General features: G+C 37.8%; 1 protein-coding gene across 5 annotated transcripts in view; it reads right to left on the bottom strand.

The window, feature by feature from the left end:
- Positions 1 to 7,207: 7,207 nt before the first annotated feature.
- fggy (FGGY carbohydrate kinase domain containing) overlaps positions 7,208 to 16,410 on the bottom strand; it is a 45,040-nt gene continuing 35,837 nt past the window's right edge. For all 5 annotated transcript variants that reach the window (XM_061890346.1, XM_061890345.1, XM_061890347.1 and 2 more), the window contains 5 exons: positions 15,910 to 15,984; positions 15,699 to 15,819; positions 13,115 to 13,209; positions 8,377 to 8,438; positions 7,208 to 7,584 (listed from right to left, as the gene is read on the bottom strand). In XM_061890346.1, the coding sequence (XP_061746330.1) occupies positions 7,482 to 7,584; positions 8,377 to 8,438; positions 13,115 to 13,209; positions 15,699 to 15,819; positions 15,910 to 15,984 (456 nt within the window). In that variant the 3' untranslated portion in view covers positions 7,208 to 7,481. The remainder of the gene's footprint in view (positions 7,585 to 8,376; positions 8,439 to 13,114; positions 13,210 to 15,698; positions 15,820 to 15,909; positions 15,985 to 16,410) is intronic.

Genomic DNA, 16,410 nt, shown 5'->3' with positions numbered 1-16,410 from the left:
GTGTGGAGCCCTGCAACCCGTGATGTCACGCGCACATACTTCCGGTAAAGGCAGGGCTTTTCTATTAGCGACCAAAAGTTGCGAACTTTATCGTGGATGTTCTCTACTAAATCCTTTCAGCAAAAATATGGCAATATTGCAAAATGATCAAGTATGACACATAAAATGGACCTGCTATTCCCGTTTGAATAAGAAAATCTCATTTCAGTAGGCCTTTAACAGTGTATGTAAAAAAAGATTCTAATAATCAAATGCAAAGACAATTATAAACATATAATATACAGGTATACATTTATATTGATAATCTATTCACTATTAGAAGCGGCCCTCAGAGAGCAACCATAACTGTGATGTGGCCCTCTATGAAAACAAGTTTGACATGCCTCTTCTACAGCATTACAGATAACCGTTGTCAATTATAATGTTAAATTTGTGTTGTGGCAGTTAGGACAGGCTTCATCTTAAAAAAGAGATGTGAGGCTCAGTTGTTAGCTATGTAGTTGGCATCATGGACAAACAAGAAATGAACGCTGAAGATTACGCACAATTTGAATAAAGGACATCGTGCATTTAAAGACTTTGCATTCAGAAATTCTTCACCGGTATTAAAACTGACTATACTATAGACAAGTTTGGCAACACTTTGACTTAATCCAAACCTCTCGTCTATTGGACATGCTAATAGCTCATATGAGTAATTTCCACCATTTCAAGTTTTTCCCCTGCATGTAAACGATCGTGGCGCAACGCCACGGCACCTTCAAAATAAGTTTTTTTCTTTCTTTTTTCCATGAAAACATTTTTATTTTTATTTAAGTGATGTATTGTATGAATGGATATACCGTTTATAGTCTATTATTTACGTACTTTTGGCTATAATAAGTTTGAAAACAGCTCAAAAATTATAAAAACCTTTCTCCTTGCTTAATTTAGAGAAGAAAAAAAACGTGCAATTAAATAGCCTAACAGAAGGAGCTGGTTGCGCACCTAAACGAGAAGACACCCGTAAGGAGAGAACGTTTAAAAGAAAGGTATTTTAAGCTAATTAATGCATTTCTTTTTCAAGCCAGTGGAAACTACCCTAAGTCTTTTGACATTACAATTGACAATGACGTCTAACTTTTTTTCCGGGCACTCCAGTTTCCTCCCACATTCCAAAAATGGAGACTGTAAATTGTCCATAGATATGATTGTTGGTGTCAATAATTGTCTATCATGCTAATTTGAGTTAGCTTGCCTTTGAGCTAGTGCATTGTACAATAGCATAGAGCTAACGGCATTACAGCTCAACCTTCATTCTACATAAATGTATTGTTTTTTTCAGTTCATTCCGAATTAGAGTATTAATCTAACGATATTCCTACATGAATGTGTACTTAGTGTGTATATATAATGTACTTTCTTTACAATTACTTATTTGTGAAGAATATAAACAAAACGTATTTTGTTTGTTTTTGTACAAATCTAACTCAAAAGGACTGTTTACATATTTGGCAAACTAATTTGCAACATTAAAGTATAGCCTGGGTTCTGATGATATGAGAAAAAAAAGGCTAATATTAATATTATGGGGGCGGTATAGCTCGGTTGGTAGAGCGGCCGTGCCAGCAACTTGAGGGTTGCAGGTTCGATCCCCGCTTCCGCCCTCCTAGTCACTGCCATTGTGTCCTTGGGCAAGACACTTTACCCACCTGCTCCCAGTGCCACCCACACTGGTTTAAATGTAAAATATTAGATATTGGGTTTCACTATGTAAAGCTAGAGAAAAAGCGCTATATAAAATATAATTCACTTCACTTCACATGAATGGAATTAATAATAACTAATAACATTTGTTTTTAAATATACACAAAACATTTGATTAACCTTTTTAAAGAAAGTATATGAATCATTGCAAATCAAAATGATGATGTCATATATGATGATGTCATATTGATCAGGCTCCTAGCCAGGTATATATTGGCAATCTAGGGGAACCCTGCATTTATTATTATTTTTTTCTAGGTAGCAAGGCTTTGGAATAGGGTACAACTTGTCTCGGTACAATCCCGTGTTTTTATTTTTATTTTGTACGATCCATCAAAGTTTGTCGCTCGCTTTCACTTTGTAAACAAAGCCTTTATCCAACAAGTATGTCTACATAGCCCCAACAATACATTGCAAAATCACGTGGCCTTTCCAGCCTTATCATATATTTATAAATTACCGTAATTTACGGATTATAGAGCGCACCGGTGAGTAAGCAACATCCACTAAACTTAAGGGAAAACATTTTACATATATTAGCTGCACCGGATTAAAAGCTGCTAATATATACGTTGTGAAGTGAGTTATTTACACATTTAAAAAATTTTTATGTTTACCGTATTTTTCGGACTATAAATCGCAGTTTTTTTTTCATAGTTTGGCCGGGGGGTGCGACTTATACTCAGGATTGACTTATGTGTGGAATTATTAACACTTTACCATAAAATATCAAATAATATTATTTAGCTCATTCACATAAGAGACTAGACTTATAAGATTTCATCTGATTTAGCAATTAGGAGTGACAGATTGTTTGGTAAACATATAGCATATTCTATATGTTATAGTTATTTGAATGACTCTTACCATAATATGTTACGTTAACATACCAGGCACCTTATCAGTTGGTTATTTATGCCTCATATAACGTACACTTATTCAGCCTGTTGTTCACTATTCTTTATTTATTTTAAATAACCTTTCAAATGTCTATTCTTGGTGTTGGGTTTTATCAAATAAATTTCCCCCAAAAATGTGACTTACACTCCAGTGCGACTTATATATGTTTTTTTCCTTCTTTATTAAGCATTTTCGGCAGGTGCGACTTATACTCCGGAGCGACTTATACTCCGAAAAATACGGTATTTACATATCTTAATTTTTTCAAAACAGTGTCTGTAACACGGCTGACTAAACAAAACAGATGTCATTGTTGCTGCGGAAACTAGCTTTCCAATCCGCTAAACAGATTCAATAACTCCATGGTGACGTCTTGGTGAATTTACTGAAGAATTTACGAAACTGAAACAATAAAAACAGAATGCCATTGTAATTTAATAATACTAACAAAGACACTCGTGTTGCCAAATTAGCTAATGCTAGCGACGCTCGCCTGATTACATGACAATAGCCCGTACAAATATGCATTAAAACATTTCTACAGACATCACACATGGGACGGTTTAGTAAGTCAGAATTGTTTTAGTTATATTGCAAAACTTAAAAACGTTGTTTGAGTCATGAACATAAACATAAACAACATAAACAAGTTGAAAAACGTATTCGGGTGTTACCATTTAGTGGTCAATTGTACGGAATATGTACTGAACTGTGCAATCTACTAATAAAAGTTTCAATCAATCAATCAATCAATCAATCAATCAATCAATCAATCCATACGATTACAAGACAGAACGAAACTTCTACTTCCGAGTCAAAGCTTTAAACCATGGGTGTCAAACTCTGGCCCGCGGGCCAAATTTTGCCCGCCGTGTATTTTCATTTCATCCACCCCCCACCCGATTTTCCAAGGAGACTACCAAATTTCAGTGCCCCTCACGAAAATCACAGGGGGCAACCATTCTCCCAAATTTCTCCCGATTCCCACCTGGACAACAATATTGGGGAAGCGCCTTAAAGGCACTGCCTCAAGCGTCCTCTAAAACCTTTCGTCACGTCCGCTTTTCCTACGTAGAAACAGTGTGCCGGCCTAGTCACATGATATATGTGGCTTTTACACACACACATGCTAATGCAATGCAAGCTTGGTCAACAGCCATACAGGTCACACTGAGGGTGGCCGTATAAACAACTTTAAGACTGTTACAAATATGCGCCACACTTTGAACCAACACTAAACGAGAATGACAAGCAAATTTCGGGAAAACATCTGCACTGTAACAGAACAAACACAAAAGAACAAATACACAGAACCCCTTGCAGTACTACCTCTTTCTGGACGCTACAATATAAAAATGTATTATTAGACTGTGGGAAAAGTTTATTTTGATATTTACCTGAGAAGGCTGCAAATAGAAAAGAGGCATTAAATTTCTATTTAAATTTGATTTGATATGCCCTAGTTATTTAGAAATTATTAGTATTATTTGAAACTCGATTTTGCATGTCACTTTAAAGTTATATAAGTCTGGCTTGTTCAATATTCAATGCAAAACTTGTTGGGTCCCTATTAAAAGGTTAATATGTTCAACCTTGGCCCGCGGCTTTGTTCAGTTCAAAATTTTGGCCCACTCTGTATTTGAGTTTGACACCCCTGCTTTAAAAGGAAGGAAACACTTGTAGGCATTCACCTAGCAGCACGTACAGTGAGCGAACCTGTCTAAAAGATGGCGCCACAGCTTGAACAACAACACACCATTCACGTGTCTTTGCATGTGCCTAATGAAAACTATTTGCAATACAGACCTCAGTGAAGAAAAATTCCATAAATTAGCAGCACTGTTTTTGAAGCCGTAGGGTTCTAAGTGTAGAAAAAAAAGTAGCGGCTTATAGTCCAGAATTTACGGTACATTAAAGGACTGACAGTGAAGAAAGCTGAGTAGACATTTGTGCTTGTATCCAGTAGGACATCACAAGACAAATTGATACTCTTCAATTGCATCTCATATAATAAGTCCTGGATGACAAATAAAAATTTACAGCTTAAACAGGACAAGACTGAAGTCTTAGTCATCATACCCTGAGACTCTGAGGGAGGAACTCATATTAAAAAACTACAATCATTGTCTTTAACTCCATCACTACAAGTTTTCGACTGAGCTTAGTTTTGTACGATATATAAAAAATATAACAAAAATAGTTTTTTATCATCTTAAGAATATAGCCAGAGTTCGCCCAATTCTCTCTATGGGCAACACAGAGACGTTAATGCATGCTTTTATTACAAGTTGTATAGATTATTTTAATGCCCTGTTTTATGGTCTTCCTAAAAAGGTTATTGCACCTTTGCAGTTACTCCAAAATTCAGTGGCACGTGTCCTGACGAAGACGGGCTCACATTACACCAGTTTTAAAATCTCTGCATTGGCTCCCCGTGTGTTTCAGGATCCATTGTAAGGTTCTTCTTATGGTTTATAAATGTTCTTATGGTATTGGGCCTTCTTATCTTTCAGATTTGCTTTTATCCTATGAATCTTCCCGAGATCCTCCGTTACTCATCTCCGAATTCTTCCAAAATTCAGGACACAAAGTCACGGGGATGGCATTTTTCCACCATTATGGCCCCCAGCTGTGGAACAGTTTGCCGGAAGATCCCTGGGCTGTGGAGAACGTTCATGTTTTTAAGAGCAAGCTTATTTTAACACCCACCTTTTTGATTTGGCTTTTACCTAATATTAATTATTTTATTGAAGTCATTTGTATTGTACTTTTTATCCTATTAGTTATGCAATATTTCATTTAGTTGTATTTATTTACTGTATATAATTTTGTTTTCTATTAATCTTCATGTGTCTTACTTGTATTTTGTTATTTAGCTCTACTCATGGTTCTTACTATTTTACAAGTTGTATTATTTTTGTTTTCCACCGTTCCTCAGATGAGCCATCTGCCTCAGGGGTTATCGGCCGTGCTTGTGGGGGCACTTTTGTGTCAGCATCCTGGTGGCCAGGGTCTGATGACCTCCTGGTGCAGATGGCTGCCGTGATAGTGTTTACTCGCATGTCTCCTCTGTACTCAGCCATGCAATCATTTGTCCATATATTGTATTTGTGTGGGTGTGTTTGTTTGTGTTTGGCATCTGTGTCCGTGCGTACGTATGTGATAATGGGGGACATGGATCATCGGGTATTGTTTTTAACTTTGTAAAGCACTTTGCGTTGCATTTCTTATATGTACAGAAAAACGCTTTATAAATAAAGTTTGATTGATCACTAGTACAAGCAAGTCAGACATTAGAGATGCACGGATAGGCAATTATATCATCCGCATCATCAAAGTCGTCATCCACCCGTCATCCACCCGAACCAACAATTTATCAGAACCGTACCCGCCCGCCAACTGCCCGCTGAAATAATCGGAGGTTGGCCACCTTTGCTACTCACAAAGCCATTTAGAACCTGTTTCACAGAATAATGGAGACAATTGGGGCCGCTAACGTTCTCACAGCTCTCCAATAGCGTTCATTCTGATGACAGTAATATGGGCATGCTGTGAAATCATTGCCTTTGACACCTTCAACAACACATACAAACTGATAGCTGGTCCAGCAACATGTGTGCAGCTTCCGCAATCACACGTACAAGATTGAAGGGCATACTGGGTGACACAGAGTACACTGATGGTTGTGATATAAACAATTTCAACACTCTTAGTAATATACGCCACGCTGTGAAGCCACACCCAACACGATTGACAAACACATTTCGGGAGAACACCCTCACAGTAACACAACATAAACGCAACACAACAAATACCCATAATCCTTTCTATTTATGACACTTCCTGAATATATTTTATACCTCCGCGAACCCAACCCCGCCCACCTTATACACCCCGCTGCTAGCGGGGTGTATAAAATAGTCAGAATGTGTCATGAATACAAAGGATTATGGGTATTTGTTGTGTTGCGTTTATGTTGTTACTGTGAGGATGTTCTCCCGAAATGTGTTTGTCGTTCTTAATTGGTGTGGCTTCACAGCGTGGCGCTTATTACTAAGAGTGTTAAAATTGTTTATATCGCAACTATTATTGTACTCTGTGTCACCCAGTATGCCTTGCAGTCGTGTGCGTGTTGCTGCTAAATGCTCACACAACATGATGCTGGACTGACAATCAGATCGTACATGTTGTAGAAGGCGACAAAGCCAATGGCTTCAAGGCACGCCCTAATACATAATATCTGGGTGACTGCAGGCAGTCATTCAAGAGAATAATAGCGTCATCTTCACTTTATGACACGGGTCTTAAATGGCTCTTTGAATGGCAAATAATACCGATCCCAGAACCATGTATATCAAATATTTCCAGATGGTTCAACCGCCACCCGCCAGAATCAAATTAAAATCTATATTTTCGTCATGTCAACCGCCCGACCCGAGGTTTATCCGCGGACTCCGCGGATTTACCGCAAACCGCGCATCTCTATCAGACATAGACCGAAGCATACAAAAACCAAATCACTTATGTAATGTAAATCCAGTTAACTATTAACACAAAACTATTCACACTAAATACAGTTTATAGAGATGTAATATAAATCCAGTTAACACCGCAAACTATTAACACAAAATATAGTTTATAGAGAATAATTACAGTTTTCCATGCATAAAACAGTGTTAAGTACATATAAATGACAATTTAAATCACTTTTACCTCAATGAAAGGCGAAGATGGCGATTGTAGAAGAGGGATTCTTTAAGGCACTTGATGAGATTGTTAATGTGTATGACAACTCAGACGGCGGGTCGTACAAAACCTGAGGTATATCGCTGTTGTCACAGTGAAGGACAGTCAGATTCAAAAGTGTTCATGAGGGTCTGGTATTCTCTCTGGTGGTCCACGAGGCGCCGAAACACTTTGTACTTTCTTTGGTAAAAGCTGCAAAAGAGGTTGCATGTTATTACATTTAAGTGCAGTATTCCAGTGGTTCTCAAATAGAGGTACGCGTACCCCTGGGGGTACTTGAAGGTATGCCAAGGGGTACGTGAAATTAATTTTTTTTTCTTCTAAAAATAGCAACAATTCAAAAATCCTTTATAAATATATTTATTGAATAATACTTCAACAAAATATGAATGTAAGTTCATAAACTGTGACAAGAAATGCAACAGTGCAATATTCAGTGTTGACAGCTAGATTTTTTTGTGGACATGTTCCATAAATATTGATGCTAAAGATTTCTTTTTTTGTGAAGAAATGTTTAGAATTAAGTTCATGAATCCAGATGGATCTCTATTACAATCCCCAAAGAGGGCACTTTAAGTTGATGATTACTTCTATGTGTAGAAATCTTTATGTATAATTGAATCACTTGTTTGTTTTTATTTCTTTATCTTTTTTTCCCAAATAGTTCAAGAAAGACCACTACAAATGAGCAATATTTTGCACTGTTATACAATTTAATAAATCAGAAACTGATGACATAGTGCTGTATTTTACTTCTTTATATCTTTTTCCTTTAACCAAAAAGGCTTAGCTCTGATTAGGGGCTACTTGAATTAAAAAAATGTTCACACGGGGTACATCACTGAAAAAAGGTTGAGAACCACTGCGGTATTCCATAGTATTTGATTACTGACAGCTAATAATGAAATACAATCAAAGTACTGTAAAATCACTTATTGGACATGTTTGTATCTTGACAATATTTAGGAAATAAGGATGAAATACCTCTGAAGGTTGTGATCAGGCTCGACGACCTTTCCCACCTTAGCCATTTTGGACATTGCATCCTAAAGGAATGCAAAAGAAGTGTAAATCAAACATGTTGTGCGCTTGCTTGACCTAGTTGGAGGAAGGAATTGGGTTGAATTAGCTTGGTTGAATTGGGTTTTATCGCCGCTCAGCTAATGACTTATGCAGTGCGCGGCCTCTCTGCTTTCTAAAGCCTACTTTAGAAAGCCTACTCACTACGGTGAGCTCGGCAGATCAGACACAACAACTGTCGACTACACTCGCCATTTGGAAGCAGGGATTGACAGGTGCGGCCCAGCCCTGAAAATATTGCCTTATTTTTAGTGGATCTGGCTTAAAGGATCACCATTCTCTGCTGTTATTAGATCTGCCGCCCAGAGATCACTTGACCCGGAAAAAGATTATTCAGCAGCGCGAGTCTTAAATACACAAGTCTGACTCTCATCTGTGGAAGCGCTGCAATGTTGTGTATTATCTTTTGTTGTGTGTATTGCACCCAATAGAGGGAATCAGTGAGTCAGTACTCCAATGATTTCCATGGCTATAACATTAGGTACGCAAGCACACAGTAAACCAGGCGTGTCAAACTCGTTTTCATCGCTTCTAACAGTGAGGAGTACACAGTATGTATAAAACATGTTTATAATTTTCTATATATTTGATTACTATGTCTTTTTTATGTACACTGTGCAAAACAATATCTTTAGATTGTACTGTTAAAAACTGGCAGCTCAGTCGCCACAATTTTACCGTAATATTTGCTTTTTTAATTTTTTTACAGTATATAAAAATAAATGGAATTAAATTAAATGGAATGGAAAAAAAATTACCACTACTTTTGACGGAAACATTAATGCTAGTTTTTTATACTTTAAAATCTACGGTTGTTGTGTTTTTATAGTGTATTATTGCTCCATATTGAATAACGGTATGAGAGTGGATTTTTCTGTAAAAAAATGTTACTGTAAAATGTTTGCATGAACAATGTAGTATTGAAATCATAAGTCAAGCAGATATATAGCTATTTATCTTTATTTGATCAAAAACATTGTTTTGAAGTGTATGATATAGTATTTTGTTTTATTATTAGAGATGATTGATGTGTAAATATATGTAATTTCACACAGTACATTTATGTTTGTAATACATTTATTAAGAAAAGATAAGGTACTTTATTAAACACATTATGTTCACCCTTTGGGGGCCACACAAATCGACGTGGTGGCCAGATCTGCCCCCCGGGCCTTGAGTTTGACACTTGTGCTGTAAACCTTTGACATTTCCAATTCATTTTGATCTATCAAAAAACGATGACTTTTATCAGACAGATTAGATTGTTAGGTGTATTTTAATGGACATAGACAGTGATATATAAATATGTTTATTAGACGACATTCACACACTAGGGCCAATTTAGTGTTGCCAATCAACCTATCCCCAGATACATGCGTTTGGGGGTGGGAGGAATATTTGTGTTGACTTGTCCAGGGTGCAGCTGGGATAGGCTCCAGCACCCTCCGCGACCCCGAGAGGGACAAGCGGTAGGAAATGGATGGATGGACTACAGTTGTAGTAAAGTGGATGTCGGTATGTTATATTTTAATATTTAAAAGGGACCTTCAAATTTTATTTTTTTTAAAGAATTTTACCCATTATTCACAATCCCTATGTAAGACAAGAACAAATATGTTTTTTTGTTTTTTTTAATTTGCATTCTATGTCGTTGAATATGGCAAGTACGAGGTGGCTAACAATGCAGCTAATGGGAGTACAATATTGCGCCCACAAAGCCCTCTTAAACTAACCATCCAAAAACAGCCAATATTACTTCATTTACATCCTGTGAGCCCAATATTAACAAAGTAATAGCACTATTGTTATTATAAGCGCCATGGAACTACTTTTTTTCAAACTCCAAGTGAATTATGATTAATTCTTCATGTAAACAGTACAATGTCGGCATCCCAATGAGAGCAGACATTGTACAGTAAGTAATTATATTATATTCATAGTTTGTATTACTAGTTTGGAACTTTGCAATACTTCTACAAGATGCTTAGTGTTTCACTAAAGCTGGATCTGTTTAGCACACCACTTCTAAAACTTGTATATCATTTTTCCCGATTATCATTTGTACCAATGTAGTACCAAAGACATGCACCAGGGGATAGGTTGATTGGCAACACTAAATTGGCCTTAGTGTGTGAATGTGAGTGTGAATGTTGTCTGTCTATCTGTGTTGGCCCTGCGATGAGGTGGCGACTTGTCCAGGGTGTACCCCGCCTTCCACCCAATTGTAGCTGAGATAGGCGCCAGCGCCCCCCGCGACCCCAAAAAGGGAATAAGCGGTAGAAAATGGATGGATGGATGGACCAACGTAGTCTTGCATGGCTCTTAGTTATGATGCGTCTGTGAAATTAATACACCGCTGTGTGCTTACATGTTATTATGAATGTGCTTGTTACTACATTACATACATGCTTACTCATGATTATAAAATGTTCATGGGGGGATTTGGATGTTTTTTGAGCACTTTATCTCATTGGCCCCATTGTTAGCTGACTTCTGCTAAAGTTTATTCACAAGTTACAATGCATATAAAATAAAGAAAAACTTTTGTTCTTGTCTTACATAAGGATTGTGAACGATGAGCAAAATACCCCAAAAAGTGCAGTTCCCCTTTAAGTTTATTTAGTTGAAGCTTATTTAATGAGATACATGAGCAAAACAGTAGCACCTACAGTTGTGAGCAAAATTATTCAACCCCCACACAATTTTGGTGTTTTAGCAAGTTGGACATTTATTCCGTATTTTGTTTATAGTCATAACAAATAAAGATGCATTAAATAGACAAATGCAACTTGAATTACAACATTATATTTTGTAACATACCAAACAGTGTCATTTCTCTTAATATCTCATTGACAAAATGATTCAACCCTTTGAAGATCATAACTCTTAAGAACAGAATTTGAATAAGGTCTTTTCAATCAGGTGTTGAAAACACCTGTGGATGTGATTAGAACCATAACGAGCAACAACTAAACTGATTGAAAAAGACTGTGATGCTCAGCTTCTTGTAGATGGTCAATGGTGTATTTGCAACATGGTGACGTCCAGGGAGTGGTCAAAGAAGTCAAGAGAGGAGGTAATTTCTCTTCATAAGAAAGGATATGGATATAAGAAAATAGCAAAGACATTACACATTCCAAGAGACACAGTTGGGAGCATAATTCGCCAGTTTAAAGCTAAAGGCACAGTGGAAACACTACCTGGGCATGGTAGAAAGAGGATGCTGTGTGCAACTGCTGTCCGGTACTTGAAGCGTACAGTGGTGAAAAACCCCCGGGTAACAGCTGAGGAACTACAACAGGACATTGCAGGAGGGGGAAAGCAGGTTTCATCCCAGACAATAAGGCGCGCACTATGAGATGAAGGCCTCCATGCCAGAACTCCCAGGCACACCCCACTTCTGACTACCAGGCACAAGAAAATAGACTCCAGTATGCCAAAAATCATCTGGACAAACCCCAAAAGTTTTGGGAAACTGTTCTATGGAGTGACGAGACAAAATTGTAACTCTTTAGGCCTATGAATCAACATTATGTCTGGAGGAGAAAAAATTAAGTTTACAAAGAGAAGAACACCTTTCCTACTGTTAAGCATGGTGGGGGGTCAATCATGCTCTGGGGCTGTTTATCTGCCTCAGGTACCGGGAATCTCCAGCGCGTTCAAGGCATTATGAATTCTATTTCCTACCAGGATATATTAGCTGCAAATGTCATGAAGTCAGTGACGAAGTTGAGGCTTGGGAGACGTTGGACCTTCCAACAGGACAACGATCCCAAGCATACCTCCAAATTAACATCAGAGTGGTTGCAGAAGAAGGGCTGGATGGAAGACTCTGAAGAGCTGGATGGAAGACTCTGGAGTGGCCTTCACAGTCGCCAGACCTAAATCCTATAGAAAACCTGTGGTGGGACTTGAAGAAGGCAGTTGCAGCACGCAAGCCCAAGAATATGAATGAACTGGAGGCCTTTGCCCATGAAGCATGGGCTAAAATACCTGTAGATGGTTGCAAGAAGCTTGTGTCTGGTTATGTATCACGTTTGAAGGATGTAATTACTGCCAAAGGGTGTTCTACTAAGTACTAAAGATGCATGTAACTAGGGGGTTGATTAATTTTGTCAATGAGATATTAAGAAAAATGTCCTTTTTTGGTATTTTGTAAAATACAGTGTCACAATTTAAGTTGCATTTGTCTATTTGACACATCTTTATTCGATATGACTATAAACAAAATACGAAATAAATGTCCAACTTGCTAAAAGACCAAAATTGTGTGGGGGTTGAATAATTTTGATCACAACTGTAAGTGTCGGTGAGAATAATACTGCACTGTACAAAAGTGGATTGAATAGCACATATTGCAAATATACACTGAATCAGTGCAAACAGAAGCTTGTACTTTAGTAACAGATAAACCCTTCAAATTGTAATATTGTACTCCAAAACAGTAGGCAGCAGTCAAAAGTTAAGGCACCTTCTCTTTCTAAGCACAGTATATTGCTTTGACTGGTATTGTATATTTGCATTAGTTGGGATTTTCCTCATTTTCTATTGAAATACAAACTCCTCCAATTGTACAAGGGAGCTTTTCTGATAGATATTTCAGTATCTATCAAAGTCTTGTGGTAATCACAGTGTGTTTTACCTGTATAGTGCCATAGTCCCCAGATGCACATGCTCCCAGGACGGCTGCTCCCACCAACACCGCCTCCGTCTGGTCGGGCAACACAAGAGGCAACCCTAGAAAATGATTTTCAAAGGAGTATCTATCAATTCCTCCAGGAATTTGCGACGTCGCGATTACGGAAATTATAGCAAATACAACAAATCCTTGCAAATTATGCGCAACCTCGCAACATTGGCCGATGACCGCAACTTCCCGGCTCCTTTTGGCTAATCAGCGTCAGTTTCGCTAATGTAATTTGTATCTGAAAGGTGCTTAAACATGCACATCATGTTTGATGCATGTAACTCTTTATGCCCAAACGGTACAATTGTCATCTTCTATGTAGCTCAGACCGACTTTCGGTTCCTGTCTCTAGCGTTAAGCTAACTGGGTATTATAGTATGTGCTGCCAAGTTAACATATATTTATTTCAGCTTTAATCATCCAGTATAAGTCAATTATTTGGAAGCATTTACATGACAGCGATAGTGATAATTTTCAAACATTTACCAACAAAAAACGCTAGCTCTTTCAGCTAATTAGCAGGAAGAACCATTGTCATATTTTGGTATTTGACACATACTAATGTTAGCTTTTTTACCTTTTTAAAATATTTTTACGGATATGTTAATCATGTATTTTGTTACTTGACGCTATCTGGATATAGCGTGCTAACTGTAAGCATTTTAGCTCACCTTTGGCTTTTCTATCGAAATTGCATGTTCTAGTTACTATTACAGTGGAACCTCGATTTAAAAATTTAATTGGTTGTTGAATATGTATCGTCAATAGAAAAGTTTGTATAGGGAAGCAAAGTTACCCATAAGAAACAACGTAAATATGAATAATAGGCTTCAGCCGCTATAAAAGTCTTTATTTTAATTAGGGCTTGTATACTTTGAACAAATAATTAGGTGCTATACTGTTTATCAAACACACATAAGGGGTTGAATGATCAACATTCTGTGTAATTAAAATGTCGAAAAAACAACAATAAGCTGTTACAAGAAGTAACTATGGTGCCATCTCACAAACAAAATCACAAAAATCCTTAACTTCAACAACAGTATTGCTAAAATAATAAACATTTAAAAATGTAAAATGCACACATATTAACAACGGCAGAGAATTGTCAAGAAATCAGCGGGCAAAGGGAAGGAAAAAGAACAGGGCGCGGCAGAGAGGAACCATATGTATCAGCGTGTTTGTGCTTTAAAAGTGTGAGAGGCCGCTCTTGAACGAGGGAAGAGATTGTGTCTTCTCCTCTGCTCTGATATAATGCTGTTCTCGCATATTTTCCCAAAAAAGACTGGCTTTATCACAATTAAATCTTGATGTGGTTACTTATTGTGCTGTGGTCATGCTTGTGAGTGCCATTAATGTACTCCTCTCGAGTAGTCTTTTTTGTTAACTACACAGCGGTTCCCTCCTTTTTTTCCCACACTGGTGTTTTGGGGACTTTAGCAAAGTGGACAAAGCTTGTCAAAGGGCTTTTCAATGTTTTGCCCTACTTTCTTGCCTGCAGGCCCCTGAAGGTACAGTACAGGCCAAAAGTTTGGACACACCTACTCCTCATTCAATACGTTTTCTTTATTTTCATGACTATTTACATTGCAGATTGTCACTGAAGGCATCAAAACTATGAATGAACAGATGTGTAGAATAACCAAAAACATGTTTTATATTCTAGGTTATTCAAAATGTGCCCTGCTTTCTTGCCTGCAGGCGCCTGAAGGTACAGCACAGGCCAAAAGTTTGGACACACCGTTTCCTCATTCAATGCGTTTTCTTTAATATTTACATTGTAGATTGTCACTGAAGACATTAAAACTATGCATGAACACGTGGAGAATAACTGAAAACATGTTTTATATACTAGTTTCTTCAAAATAGCCACCCTTTGCTCTGATTACTGCTTTGCACACTCTTAGCATTCTCTCGATGAGCTTCAAGAGGTAGTCACCTGAAAAGGATTTTCACTTCACTGGTGTGCCTTACCAGGGTTGATTAGTGGAATCTCTTGCTTTATCAATGGAGTTGGGACCATTAGTTGTATTATGAATGAAAAGGTGTGTCCAAACTTTTGGCCTGTACTGTATATTTTGCTTAATCTAATAGTTCCAACATTAAAGTTTGCATTTAGCGGGTTACGTAAATGAAAGTTCCACTGTTTTAGTTTCCTAATGAATCAAAACCGTACAAAAAATAGACAATGAGCTCTGAGTATGTGCATTTACTGCCGTCTACTGTCTACTTTTAAGTCTGTGCGGTATAAAACGAGTAAAACATCAAAGTATTTGTTTATCAAATATTGTTGAAATCCTGTGATTTTTTTTAAGATTAATGTTACAAGAAACAATTAAAAAATTATATGAAATTCATAAAATCGCAGGTTAATTCAATGATTTTGGAAAACAAACAAAGCCTCAAAAGGTCACAATTATTGCCGCAACCTTCTGAAAGAGCTGCTGAAAATTCAGGCCTTTTAGGCGCAACAATCACAAAAAATCCCGCAAAGTATTGACTGATTCATGCCACAGTTCTTTGTTTCTATACTTTGTACCTGTAGCATTGGCATGAACCTGCACAAACAGGGCGTTTTTGCCCAGGCCTCCACATAGGAAGATGGTTTTGATATCATGTCCTGCTTCTGTCATGGCCTCCAGTATATGACGTGTGCCGAGCTGAAAGCAGAAAAGGACAACTGGCGATTTACGAGAAAGCAAATGCTACCCTGCCTTCTTTCCCTCAAACAGAAAGGAGAAGAGACTCACCGCCAAGGCTTGTATGGTGCACAAGTAGAGCAATGCCAAGTCATCCAGACTTTGAGACAGAGAAAGTCCAACAACCTGCAAGATAATAATTTAAAATACCTCAGTCAGTCCAAAAAAATATATATATTTTTTTCATTATTAATTTATTAACTCTCCATCCATCCATTTCCTACCGCTTGCCCTTTTCGGGGTCGCGGGGGGTGCTAGAGCCTATCTCAGCTAGACAAGTCGCCATTTTCTACCGTTTGTCACTCTCGGGGTCTCCTTGCCGCTCAGGCAAATCATATTGTCTGAAAATGCATTTTCCCATCGATAACGTGATATTATCACGTGGACAGCCGAGGAATGTATATAGACTGCGTGGGTTCCCTCCGGGTACTCCGGCTTCCTCCCACCTCCAAAGACATGCACCTGGGGATAGGTTGATTGGCAACACTAAATTGGCCCTAGAGTGTGAATGTGAGTGTGAATGTTGTCTGTTTTTCTGTGTTGGCCCTGTGA

This window comes from Nerophis ophidion, linkage group LG28 (genome assembly GCF_033978795.1).
Source record: "Nerophis ophidion isolate RoL-2023_Sa linkage group LG28, RoL_Noph_v1.0, whole genome shotgun sequence".
Lineage (NCBI taxonomy): Eukaryota > Metazoa > Chordata > Actinopteri > Syngnathiformes > Syngnathidae > Nerophis > Nerophis ophidion.
The sequence above is the reverse complement of the archived record's forward strand: the minus strand, read 5'-3'. Positions and strand labels throughout refer to the sequence as shown.